Source organism: Chanodichthys erythropterus, chromosome 6, assembly GCF_024489055.1.
Source record: "Chanodichthys erythropterus isolate Z2021 chromosome 6, ASM2448905v1, whole genome shotgun sequence".
Taxonomy (NCBI): Eukaryota; Metazoa; Chordata; class Actinopteri; order Cypriniformes; family Xenocyprididae; genus Chanodichthys; species Chanodichthys erythropterus.
This window is the reverse complement of record NC_090226.1, coordinates 16,325,147-16,339,198: the sequence shown is the minus strand read 5'-3', so window position 1 is coordinate 16,339,198 and position 14,052 is coordinate 16,325,147. Positions and strand designations below refer to the sequence as shown.

The window sequence follows — 14,052 nt, the reverse complement described above, 5'->3', positions numbered from 1 at the left end:
CAACAGACTAGGTAAGCAAGCAAGAACAACAGCAAAAAATGGCAGATGGAGCGATAATAACTGACATGATTCATGATAACATGATATTTTTAGTGATATTTGTAAATTGTCTTTCTAAATGTTTCGTTAGCATGTTGCTAATGTACTGTTAAATGTGGTTAAAGTTACCATCGTTTCTTACTGTATTCACGGAGACAAGAACCGTCATTATTTTAATTTTTAAAAACTTGCAGTCTGTATAATTCATAAACACAACTTCATTTTTTATAAATCTCTCCAACAGTGTAGCATTAGCAGTTAGCCACGGGGCATAGCCTCAAATTCATTCAGAATCAAGGTAAACAATATAACAATATACAACACTCACATAATCCGCATGACGAACACTTTGTAAAGATCCATTTTAGGGTTATATTAGCTGTATAAACTTTGTTTATGCACTGTTCAAAGCAGGCGCGAGCTCCGTGGGCATGGAGCACGAGAATTAAAGGGCCACACACCCTGAATCGGCTCATTTATAATTATGCCCCAAAATAGGCAGTTAAAAAAAATGAATTAAAAAAATCTAAGGGGTATTTTGAGCTGAAACTTCACAGACACATTCAGGGGACACCTTAGACTCATATTACATCTTGTAAAAAAAGTTCTAGGGCACCTTTAATCTTAATAGGATGCACCTATTAAAATATTACTTATTTTACTATATATTTTAAGTATTAAAATAATAATTATTTACAGTGGATAAAAAAGTCTACACACAGATCTGGAATAATAATGTTTGAAGAATTTATCTTCCAGAATCTGGCAGTAAGGTGTGGGAGTTCACTTTTAGTCCATCTCTTATCCTGAAATGTCCATCTTGCAGAGATGGAATAAATGATCTTCCAAAACTTACTGCCAGATAAATTCTTCAAACAGTGGTACAAGAGGATGTGGTGCTGGTCCTTCAGGAGTCACTCTCAAGCTGTCTGTCTATAAGGCCTATAAAAACCCAGTCTTCATGTATTTTATAACACTTCAGCTTGTGATTCTTATTAAGAGCGGGTCATTTTTAGGATTCTTCACCTAACCTAAGTCTCTGAGATCCTGACACCTCACACTTCTGAAGACTCCAGGTAGGTTTCAGTACTGGGAAATGGTGGCGCTGGAGACTAAATGGTTCTTGATGGTTTCACACTTAATTCTTCACCTTAATTCTTAATTATTTTGCAGTTAACGTGCCTTTTCTTCTCCAGCTGTTTTTGTATGACCCCGCTGACCCAATGAGCATTTCACTGTCCAATGGTCATGCTTTAACTTTGCAATTTCTAGTATTACATTAGTATTGCGTCCAAATAAATCTCTTTTTTGGCTCATTTTATCTGTAAAAGAAAACCTGCCTAATAATTCTGCACACCTGAATATAGGGCATTTTTCATTTCCAGCCTTCATGAACAATTATATATCACTTATAAATGATTAAAAACAATATTAATAGTAGTTATTAAGATTGATGTGGATTGGAATTGGTAAAATGTGCTGTGAAAAAAAAATATGATCAGAAAATCAACTTGCCTAATAATTCTGCACACAGTGTAGGTTTGGAACAACTTGAGGGTGAGTAAATGATGACAGAATTTTAATTTTCAGGTGAAATATCCCTTTAACTATCCAACCAACCAAATATCTAGTAATCAAGTCATTTAGTATGCAATTATCACTACATTTTAATTCTTCATGATATGATTTTGCAGCCACCACAAACCCTCAACAGCAGTCATTTGAGTTAACTGCACTAGTAAACAAAAAATCTTTTGGCCAGTCCATTTGAATAACAGAAAAAGGGCTAGCTGAGTTTTAATGAGCATGTCCACATCTGTAATCCTTCTACTTAAAGTGTTGTGAGGATGTCAAGCAGGACATCTTCTTAGCAGTATTCTTCCAGTCCCTTGTAAGGCGCAATAAACTCTTTGTCATGCTTGCTGTGAGTGAAGACGTGATTTGCTTTAAGAAACTGTTGTAAGTAATGTCATGGTAATTTGTTGAGTCAGAAGATGATTTGGCTTAACATATAAAATAATCTACTCCTTTCCTATTCCAGTCCACAGTTATTATAATTTATTTTCTTTTTTTTTCCCCCCATTCCTTTATTGGATCTCAATCAATCTCATAAGTTAAAAATCAACCGAATACATATTTTGGCTACACCTTGTAAACATAAACATAAACTCTCTCCTGGCATATATTTTTGTTTCCTCGCTTTATTTTTGACATCCTACTTCTGAATTACCATAGCGACCAATTTGGTCTCACCTGTGTTGTTTCAGAACCAGAGCAGCCTTTGAGGTGAAGTTGCAGAAGAGCCCCCGCACCACAGACTTCCGTGTTCCTCAGTCCATATGCACCATGTTCAATGTCATGGTGGATGCCAAGGCCCAGTCTGCCAAACTATGTGCCATGGAGCTCAGTCAAGAGGTAGACAACACAAACACAAATGTATCTTTCTGCTCTTACTCAAATCCTTCCACACTTCCCATGTTCTCTTTCTCCTTAGCTTTCATTGCAAACATACACTTTCTCTGCTACAATTTCCAGTAAAACTACGTCAGAATTTGCTGATCTGCATCTTAGTTTAAAATGTTAGTTCAGCCAAAAATTATCCCAAGGTTTTCTCACCCTCAAGCCATCCTAGGTGTATATGACTATCTTTTTTCAGACGAACACAATCAGAGATATATATAAAAAATATTCTGGCTCTTCCAAGCTTTATAATGGTAGTGAATGGGGGGCATGATTTTGAAGCCCCCAAAAAATGCATCCATCCATTATAAAAAATAATCCATATGGCTCCAGAGAGTTAATAAAGGCCTTCTGAAGTGAAGCGATGGGTTTTTGTAAGAAAAATATCCATATTTCAAATTTTATAAACTAAAATATCTAGCTTCTGGCAGACGGCTGTACACATACCTCACAAGTTGCGCTACAAGAGTAGCCTTTGACGTGATACTTAGGATGTAGGAGTATCGTAAGCTCTTGCGGTTCAAACAAATAGGGCTGGGCAAAAAAATGCAAGCTCCTCTTCTCTTATATCGCAATTCTCTGACATATCTCTTTAAAATTTCTTGTTTTAGACCAATTCGTGACTGGTGTTTTGAGTTTCTGCGTTCATCATTACGTCATGTGTCGGGTCAGAGGTTATGCTTACGCCGCAAATCGATGCGTACGGCCATCTGCTGGAAGCTAGTTATCATAGTTAAGATATGGATATTTTTCTTACAAAAACCTATCACTTCATTTCAGAAGGCCTTTATTAACCCCCTGGAGCCGTATGGATTATTTTTATGGTGGATAGATGCATTTTTGGGGGGGCTTCAAAATCTCAAGCCCCCTTTACTACCATTATAAAGCTTGTAAGAACCAGGATATTTTCAAATATATCTCAGACTGTGTTCGTCTGAAAAAAGATAGTCATATACACCTAGGATGACTTGAGTAAATCATGGGATAATTCATTTTTGGGTGAACTATCCCTTTAAATAACAGTTTATATTGTTAAATCCATTATTCTGTAGTCTTTTTTAAAATGCATGAATTCATCATATACACCAGCCTATGATATATACAGTAGGTATATATGAATTGAAAATTGTTTTTTTAAATGTATATACACATATTCTCTAAGATTGCAAGTATACCATTTAATGCTACCGATCTGAATGATTCACTAGCATGGCAATTTTCCATTGTTTCTGAAATTTAATTTAATTTGACTGTGCTGGAATGAGATGTTTTCTTTTTCTCTCTGTTGCTTTCTAATTGTCACTGTCACCTTGTCTGCTGTATCTTTCTTTTCATCCCTTTTCTCAATCTTGTGAAAGTTTGTTAGAGAATGGGTAAGTGTGGCTAACAATTCAATTGAATTCTCACCTTTATGTCCCTAAGGTATAATTAACAATCCTAGCAGTTTCCCCCAGTCCTCTGACACTTAAATTGTTTTGATTATATTACCATATGTGATAGCTGCTTCTGAATATACATGTGCTAGAAGTGAGACATCTCATATCCGTAGCATCTTGAGACAGGTAATGATCTGAACTGAATTAATTACCCTGACGTCCTTTATGTGAGGTAATTGGAGACAAAGGGATTGCGTTTGCACAGATTATCCCAGGTGAAAAACACCAAACAGCTCAAAGAAACCTTGTTGCAATTCATACTCATAATGTATTTCTTTTCCAGAGACAATACCACTCGCAAATTGACAATCTCATCGAGGAGACGGTGAAAGAAATGATTACTTTACTTGTGGCAAAGGTAGCATTTCAGGAAAATAATATTCCTCATTTGTGTTTTTACATCTACAGTCGTGCTTGAAATTTTTCATACCCTTGGTAAATATGACCAAAGAAGGCTGTAAAAATAAATCTGCACCGTTAATACTTTTGATATTTTATTTTAAAAAAAATCTACAAAAAATCCAACCTTTCATTGGAGAATAATAATTTGAAATGGGGGGGGAAATCTCATTATGAGAGAAAATTTTTTCTCTAATACACATTGCTCACAATTAATCATACCCTTTTATTCAATATTTTTTGCAACCTCCTTTTCCCAAGATAACAGCTCTGAGTCTTCTTTTATAATGCCTGATGAATTTGGAGAACACCTGACCAGAGATCAGAGATCATTCCTTCATGCAGAATCTCTCCAGATCCTTCAGATTCCTAGCTCCATGTTGGTGCTTCTTCTCTTCAGTTCACTCCACTCATTTTCTTTAGGGTTCAGTTTAGGGGACTGGGATGGCCAGGGCAGAAGCTTGGTTTTGTGTTCAGTGACCCATTTTTGTGTTGGTTTTGATGTCCTGATGGAAGATCCAACCACAGCCCATTATAAGACTTCTAACAGGGACAGTCAGTTTTTGATTTTTTTATCTCTTGGTATTTGTTAGAATCCATGATACCATGAACAAGATATCCAGGACCTCCAGCAGAAAAATAAGCAACATTAAAGATACAGCAGTATATTTCATTGTACACATGGGGTACTTTTTACCCCTGTGTGCACCAAACCCATCTTTAGTGTTTGCTGCTAAAAAGCTATTTTTTTTTGCTTCATCTGACTATATAACCTATCCTGTTTGAAGTTCCAGTAGTGTCAGTTACTTTTCAAATGTTCTATGGTCAGATGAAATGTGGTTCTATGGAGGTTGGATTTTTGTAGATTTTTAAAATAAAAGATCAAAAGTATTAACAATGCAGATTTAATCTCACAGCCTTCTTTGGTCATATTTACCAAGGGTATGAATAATTTTGAGCACAACTGTACATATAATTGCTTCTCTTTTTGTAAAGAAAAGTAAAAACAGACTTTAATTTTATAAATCATACTGTTTTATAGATCATTATTAAATCTTTTGAAACTCACAGTACAAATTATGCAGTTTGATCAATTAGGATAATTTCATATTTTGAAGGGCAATATATTTTCATTTTTTTAATAATGTGTTTTTTTCTGTTTTACAGTTTGTTGTAATCCTAGAGAGTGTTCTGGCAAAGTTGTCACGTTACGATGAGGGCACACTTTTTTCCTCCTTCCTGTCATTTACAGTAAGAACAATTTTTTTTTTCTTTTTAAATTAAGAATCTTTTACTATTGTCACAAGATACTTTGGGCCAGATTTAACTTATGCAAGCGCAAACCCTCTTTTGGCGTTAAAAAAGCTACTGTCAGGATTTACTAAAGACACGGAGTGAAAAACTAGTACTGAAAAGGCGTGGAGTTATTTTTGCAGCTGACCTTATACATATGCATTTGTAGGAGTTTCCCTTTCAGATGCAAAATTTTTGTGAGGAGAATATTTAAATAAACCATGCAAGGGGATTTACTAAGGTTTGCGCTAGTCAATTTACTGGTATTTGTGGCATTATTTACAGCCCAAAAAAAAGCATCTTAAACCAGACGCTAATTTGCGCTGGTAGATTTTGTTATTCATTATCTAAATGATCCGACTGCCTCCGTGTTCTGTAATTTTTGCGTCATCAGTAGATACACACAGAACTTTCCACTTTTTTTGGAATTGCATTCTTACACTAATTTGCGCTGTTTAGCAAATCTGGCCCTTTGACTACAAAATGCATTATTTCAACATTTTTTTAAAAATTGTATAACACTTTACAATAAGGTATCATTTATTTACATTAGTTAATGTATTTACTAACATAAACTAAAAACGAACAGTAAATTCTTACAGCGTCCATTACCTTTTGCTAATGTTAGTTAATAAAATGTTCATGTTCATGTTAGTTCAAGGTGAATTGACTAATATTAACAGATACAACTTTTAATTTTAGAAGTGTATTAGTAAATGTTGAGATTAATAAATGCTGTAGAAGTATTGTTTATTGTTAGTTCATGTTAACTAATGTAGTTAACAAATGAAACCTTAAAAGTGTTACAGTTTATTCTTACTTTAGAATTGGTAAAATAAACAGCTTTGTTAAAATAATATTTCTAAAGAAAATGTTGTCTTTCACAAATGTTGTATGGACAAAATATTGATATTTAAATGGTTAATTTATTTTGTTTATAAAATCTCTTTTTTTTTGTAGGTAAAAGCTGCTTCAAAATATGTGGATGTACCTGTAAGTCACAACTGAATTTTTCTATTATTCACTGGTTGATTAATCGAACAGTTCATTGTTTATAATTGAACTTAATATTTAAGTTGTTCATCAATTAGTTTATACATCTTTTTATTCGTAGACATAAAAACCCATCATATTAGTTTAGGTAAATCATTAATAGTATGTTACACTTTGTTTTCTTAAGCCCTGTAATAGCTTTAAGATACGGCTAGTAATTGCCATAGCCTGCTGTGCAGATGGCCATCCCTAAGCCCCAAATGGCCATTCATATGTATGTGGGAGAGAGTCATCTCTGTGAAGCTCTACCCTCTACAGCAGATAGTGTGATGTGTGTGTTGTGCAACAAAAGCGCGTCGTGAGGATGCCGCTGGGTCCAACTCATTGCACTCAGCATCACATCACTGAGTTTCCTTCAACTGCCAACACATTTGGTCACATCGCAAGGCTTTTTAAATTAAAACCTTGTCAATGAATGCCGGAAGCGTCCTCTCACTCTGTTTATCGTTCTCCTGATGGTCTGAGGGTCAGAGAATCTTATGTTTCCATGGTAATTGTTTGCTTAATACACAAAATAAAATTATGTCTGACAAACTTGCTCATTTGCACCCTCTGAAAGGACCCATAGATGTGTGAAGTAAGTTCAATTTACAGCGTCTGACAATTACCAATTCTGATGACCTTCATATGCCCGCTGGCAAAGGAAGTGTTTAATTCTCCACTGAGGCCAAGCAGGGGGGCAAAACACCCCAGATGATTTACTCTGGGTTGATTTTTCACTTGCCATTTTGTTCAATAGAATCGTACTTAATCAGATTGCTGCATTGTCCTCCTGCCGTTCTGCTCAGACTTCAGACTCTAACAATGACAGCTCATTTTACACACCTCAGGTTTTGACTCTTAGACATCTAGGAAAATGAGAGAGAAAACACTTTTTATCTGCTTGTCAGGTGAAACATCATTTGTTAATATGACAATAGCTTGCTACTTTACAGTGCAAAAAATTCTGGGGGCAAAAAGGTCCATTGTCGAGAGTAGTGATGTATGAAGAGTCACTTTCTTGTTGGTTAATGCAAATTCACATGACCAACTTGATCCTGATGCAAAATATTTCCCCTTCAAGCTAAATTCCAGATTACATAAATTCCTATTGAAATTACTGAATTTTGACAATGAAAATTCACTAAACAATTTTCTCTGTTATGAAACCTGCCTACAATTAGTCTCACCCACAGACCGTTGGCTGAACATCTGATGCGAATGGCACACAAAATTGGAAACATTTCAGGAGTTTTCAAAGTCAACATCTGATTGGTTGAATTCTACAGGATTTCCAGGAGATGTGTCAAAGACTTTGTATACAGAAAGACGGTTCATTCCTATTACTTATGAATGGGATGAAGTGCAACGTGCAAAATGGCAGAATAAGTCGAGCCTTCGAAAGAATTAGCCAATCAGCGATTGGCAAATTTATTGTCACTGCAGCTGTCGTTAGAAGCTCCGGTTCCTATAGAAACTGTTCTGAGACGTGCACTTGGGACTGCGCATTAGCTTGTTCCAGCCTGAAAATTTTTTGTCATGATTTGAGCTTTTAAAAAACATATGTATGAAACAGTTGTTGTCAGATTTCATTGGTGATTTCAAATATGAAATTTAATCGTAAGCTTGGCAAGCAGTTTTGGAGAATTTGATGTTTCCCCGTTCAAAGAGATGCACTTGTTTGTCACGTTCTTTAACGGTCCGTCTTGAAACAAAGCTGTTGTAATGCCAAACCCCCTTATGGAAAAAGAAAGCCGTCATGTTAACAACTGTAACAATGAGCGCTTATTAGGATAAACTAAACGCTGGTCTGTCAAAAGTATGTGAAGTTCATGGTAAAGACTCTTTATAAAATACGTTGCAGAGTTTTACACTGCAATCTGTTATTGTAGGGACATCGACTTTACATTTCCATTCCCCTAAACATGGCGCTGAACAAATCAAACTGTCATTAGTTGCTTTACATGTCAGTCAGCCACCTCTTAAGCGGTCCTTGACCAATTAAAGCTGCCATGGAGACCAGACCTTCTGCCATCAGTCTGGCTATGTGAAAATAGCCTACATATATACACTGAACAAAATTATAAACGCAATACTTTTGTTTTTGCCCCCATTTTTCATGAGCTGAACTCAAAGATCTAAGACTTTTTCTATGTACACAAAAGGCCTATTTTTCTCAAATATTGTTCACAAATCTGTCTAAATCTGTTTTCGTGAGCACTTTTCCTTTGCTGAGAGTGTAGTATTTTAGGGATCAAAAGTTTTTTCAAAAGTTAGGCATCTTAATTATGGTCGCATTGACTTCATGGAAAAGCCAGAAATCCCAGAAAGCCTTAATTAGTTAATTATAGCGGTGTAACAATATATTATGTCACAATACCAAAATGAAACAATATCGTATTGTTGGTATTACATTGGTATTAATACCAAATTTAGCATTTTAATCAACAGTACATTTTTTATCCATTTACCTTTTTATAATCCTTTTATATGTCTTGGAGTATCGCAATAATATTGTATTGTGAGTTCAGTATCGTGATATGTATCAAACCGTGACATGAGGGTATCATTACACCCCGAGTTAATTATAAAAACTTTAATAGTCAATACTAAAAAAAATATTGATTAAAAAAATACTGTACTAGTGTAATTAAAAAAGGTATTGTTTTGTGAGCGTATTTGTGTGGTGCTGCCCATGTAGACTGTTCCAAATCAGTCACTTAGGATGGTTAGGATGCTTCCTATATAGGCAGCTCATTAGACTTTGTAACAGTTGTATACTAATATTTAAATTACATCAACCACTAATACATATTTCTCTGTCTTTCTTTCCATCATCTGCAGAAACCTGGGATGGATGTTGCCGACAGCTATGTGACATTCGTTCGCCACTCTCAGGATGTCTTGCGGGACAAGGTCAATGAGGAGATGTATATAGAAAGGTTATTTGATGTAAGTACTGGCTGTCTTCTCCCTCTGTGAAGGGGGAGGCCCTTCAAAATGTGACATAACAGCCAGCTAGGAGGGATAAGTCACATTTTGAGACCTGCTTCTCTCTCTTTCTCAGTTAATTTCTTTTACTCTTTTACTCTCTGACTCTAACTTTCTCTCTTGCACTGCTTCTCTGGCTTAACTTTTCCTCTCTGGTTTGCAGTGCTGTGTGTGTTCCTGCGTGTTCTGGCTGTAATATTCCCTTCGCTCTGCTCGTTATTCCTAGTGCAAACTTCTGGAGGAGGATTATCTTAAGATGTGTTCTCATACAAAAGGGACATGCAGATGTGAGATTAAGCAGTTCAAGCCACCTACAACACACATGCAAACAAAGATAGAAACTGAGGATCCACAGATGATTGTACAGAGGTATAAATATATTACAGGCCTTTGATTAAAGGTTCTGCTTATTTAGAATAGCTTGTGGTTCGATTAAGAAAACAGTAGAATAGAACTATACGGAAGTCCTAAGAGGCCATGCTTTATTTTTTTTTGTCTTATTTGTAATGATCAGTTTCTTGGTAGAACTTTTTTTTTCTTGAGATCTCTACTTTCTTGCAACAACTTTTAGCATACACTTCTGTTCAAAAGTTTGGGGTCCATAAGTTGTTGTTTTTTTAATAAGTTATTTTATTCAGTAAGGATGCATGAATTGATAAAAGTGACAGTTAAGACTTTTATAATGTTACAAAATATTTATTTTTTGTCTATTCCTCAAACAGTCCTGAAAAAAAAAATGTATCTTGGTTTTCACAAAAATATTAAGCAGCACAACTGTTTTCAAAACTGATAATAATAATAAATGTTTCTTGAGCACAAAATCAGCATATTAGAATAATTTTTGAAGGATCATGTGACATTGAAGACTGGCCATCACAAGAATAAATTACATTTTAAAATATATTAAAATAGAAAACAGTTAATTTAGATTGAAATAATTTCACAATATTACACTCTAAAAAATGCTGGGTTAAAAACAGCCCAAGTTGGGTTGAAAATGGACAAACCCAGTGATTGGGTTGTTTTAACCCAGCAGTTGGGTTAAATGTTTGCCCAACCTGCTGGGTAGTTTTACTTAACTCAACTATTGTTTAAAAATTACAGTATTGCTTACTTAAAATGAACCCAAAATATCTTGAAAATTAACATTTATTAATATGTTTAATAAATTAACATTTTAATTTCATTTCATTTTAAGTCAGCCATATAGTCATTTTCAAACAATAGTTGGGTTAAAACAACCCAATCGCTGGGTTTGTCCATTTTCAACCCAACTTGGGTTGTTTTTAACCCAGCATTTTTTAGAGTGTACTGTTTTTACTGTATTATTGATCAAATAAATGCAATCTTGATGACCAAAAGAGATATCTTTCAAATACATTAAAAAACATACATACCCCGCACTTTTGAATGGTATAGTGTAATTGTTTTGTTATTTTTTACATATCTTTTCACAAAGATCATTTTCTAATTTTCTTGATGATTTAGAGAAAACAAATGCATTTTCTAAGTGAAATATATTACTGTATCATAGATGAGCGTTTTAGTTTCTACTCTGATCACGCTAAAATATCTCTGTCCGTCAGTGATAGACACTTCCAAATCCGTGTCTGACACTTTTTTTGTAGTAGACATTCATATAGTGATACTAAACATGCGGTCTGTTTTATTTCCATTATGAAGTCTGTACGGATATAGTACTGTTTTTGTTTCAGTGATTGCAACTAATCAAAGAAATGGTTAGATACACATTTTTTCTTTGTGAGAATAAAACTTTTGTTATGTCAAGATAATGAAAAAGTGAGAGAAAAAAATAATGCATGGCCTCTTAGGGCTTCGGTAGAAACTGGACAAATTGGATATACTAAAACAATCAGAGTGTGAAGGATATTGTTTTGTTCATTTTAGCTGATAGTTGGGGCAGGGTGGGGGGTGTTACAAAGGCAACTGCCCTATTTCCGGAGTAAATCTCCCGCTAAGGAGATCCAAATAGAGAGAAGCCCTCCAAACCTTGGGCTTATTGTGATAAAGGCTTAAAGAAAAGGAAAGAATGAGGGAAAACACTGAGGGCAAGAAAGAGGAGTTGAATAAGAAACACTGAAGGGGAGGGCACACAATGGAGAACACGGTCTTAAGGGATGGCCAGGGCCATCATGTTGGTTATAATCCTTTTGTGCTGTCTGCAGACCAGTTTGTTAAGTGTGTGTTGTTGGAAAGGTGTGTTTGCATTGTGTGGCTAAAGACTTGTGTTTATATTCAGAAAGAAAGACAGAGTGGGAGCGCCGATCTGGGATCGGTTTTCTTGTCCGTTTGCTCAACGTTGCTCCTCAAGACAACCTGATCTGAAAACAGCGCTCCCACTCTGAAACACTTTGTGAATATATGGCTCCTCATGTCATATGTAAGCAATTCAAGTAAGAATCCTGATCGTGGTTCATTGTTGACTTTCATTTCACGATGAAAGCTGACCCAGGATAAGTAATCTTACTGTGAGATGCTTTAAACATGTGAGCTCTGGTTTGTGAGTTTTCTGAGTGTCCTTCATAAAGGCTGCTTGAATCTGCTGCTCTACGCCATATTGTACTGGTTTTACCTCGATTTTGCAATGCCTAACTATCTTTCTCCCCTCCTGGAGGGTGTCTGAAAAGATTCTGTGTTCTTTTCTTTCTTCGTTCGCTTGGAATGAGATGGTGTCGCTTATTTTCCAGCCGCATTGTGCATTTGCTTTCACTTCCTCGAATGCAAACAAGAAAAATCCCCATCTGCCCTGTTTTTCCTACCCTCTCATTCCATTTCTCCATTTTGCTTTCTCGTTTTTCCACCTCCTTTCTTGCTCTCTCTCTCTGCGCCTGAACCGAAATGAAACTTATCCTTCCTGTCAAGTTGTTTTTGTCACATTATGCCAAGTGGCGTTATTCAGAGTCAAATAATCTTCCTTTGTACATCTACTAGCATGGCCCGTGTCCTCAGAGACTCGGCTCCTACATGCACTTACACACATCCATCCACACAATCAGCCAACCAGCCCGCCCTCCCCAACCTCCCGCCCCATCGCCGTCAACCCCAGATGGGCACGCATGGCACACATCTCCCCTCTCTACCCACTGAAGTGGTCGGGCCTCCATAGGCAGTTGAAAAAGACAACATGTGTGCATGCATACTCACATGCACGCTCGCTCTGTCTCGCACACACGCTAACACGCACACGCTGGTCCTCACTGTTATGCTAAACAGCCATTGAAATAGCTCCGCTCTTTATCAGGGGCTCCAGGCAACCTGCTCAAATGTTTTCTTCTTACTTTGTCATTTCACTTGTTAAAGATGTCATAACATCCTCCACAATGAGCCATAACACCACGTGCTGTTGTTTTAAACCCACTACACGCACCCTATTTAAAAATCGGCACTCAGTTCATTATAAAAATTACATGGAGGAGATTATAGTATCGTTATCGCTAATTAAATGGGTTTAAAAGAACAGCAGCCCCCCTTTTCACATTTTTTTTTTCAATTGTATCCATTTTTGCTGATTTGAAAAAAAAAGGGACTGTAACACTTTACAATAAGGTCTCGTTTGTTAACATTAGTTTAATGCATTACCTAACATGAACTAACAATGAGCAATCTATTTTTACAGCATTTATGTAAACAGATACATCTTTCGATCTTAAAAATGTATTAGTAAATGTTGAGATTAACATTAACTAAGATTAATAAATGCTGTAGAAATATTGTCCATTGTTATTTCATGGTAACTAATGTAGTTACCATAAGTAATGTTAACAAATGAAACCTTATTGTAAAGGGTTACCAAAGCACATTCGATGCAAGGAAATTTACAATAATATATGTATATATTTATATATATACATATACAAAATTTCTGTCATTAATTACTCACTCTCATGTTGTTCCAAACCCGTAAGACCTTCGTTCATCTTCAGAACACAAATTAAGATATTTTTGATGATGTTTTTTATCCTCAATAGAAAGCAATGAAATTACTGTCATTCAAGGTCCAGAAAAGTAGTAAAAACATTGTTAAAATAGTAAATGTGACTGCAGTGGTTCAACCTTAATGCTATAAAGTGACAAGAATACTTTTTGTGTGCAAAAACAAAACAGAAACAACGAATTTATTCAACAAATTCATCTCTCCTGTCATTCTCCTACGCTATTTTAATTGCAGCGCTTCCAGGTTCTACGTCAGAACGCTAACTCGGTATTGGCCGACGCCTGTTTACATGAGCAGCATGTAATGAGCTGGCATTTGGATGTAAACATAGAAGCGCTGACCTGCTTTCACTGCATCAACTTTGTACGAGTCTGACAGGGTAGAGAAGAAATTGTTGAATAAAGTCGTTTTTTTTTTTTGTGTGTGCACAAAAAGTATTCTCGACAT

General features: G+C 35.8%; 1 protein-coding gene across 1 annotated transcript in view; it reads left to right on the top strand.

Moving 5' to 3' along the window:
- Nucleotides 1–14,052, top strand: part of cadpsa (Ca2+-dependent activator protein for secretion a) — a 161,661-nt gene that overhangs the window by 134,082 nt on the left and 13,527 nt on the right. Inside the window, exons 25-29 of the mRNA XM_067387336.1 lie at nt 2,307–2,454; nt 4,219–4,293; nt 5,502–5,585; nt 6,588–6,620; nt 9,504–9,611. Of these exons, the coding sequence (XP_067243437.1) occupies nt 2,307–2,454; nt 4,219–4,293; nt 5,502–5,585; nt 6,588–6,620; nt 9,504–9,611 (448 nt within the window). The remainder of the gene's footprint in view (nt 1–2,306; nt 2,455–4,218; nt 4,294–5,501; nt 5,586–6,587; nt 6,621–9,503; nt 9,612–14,052) is intronic.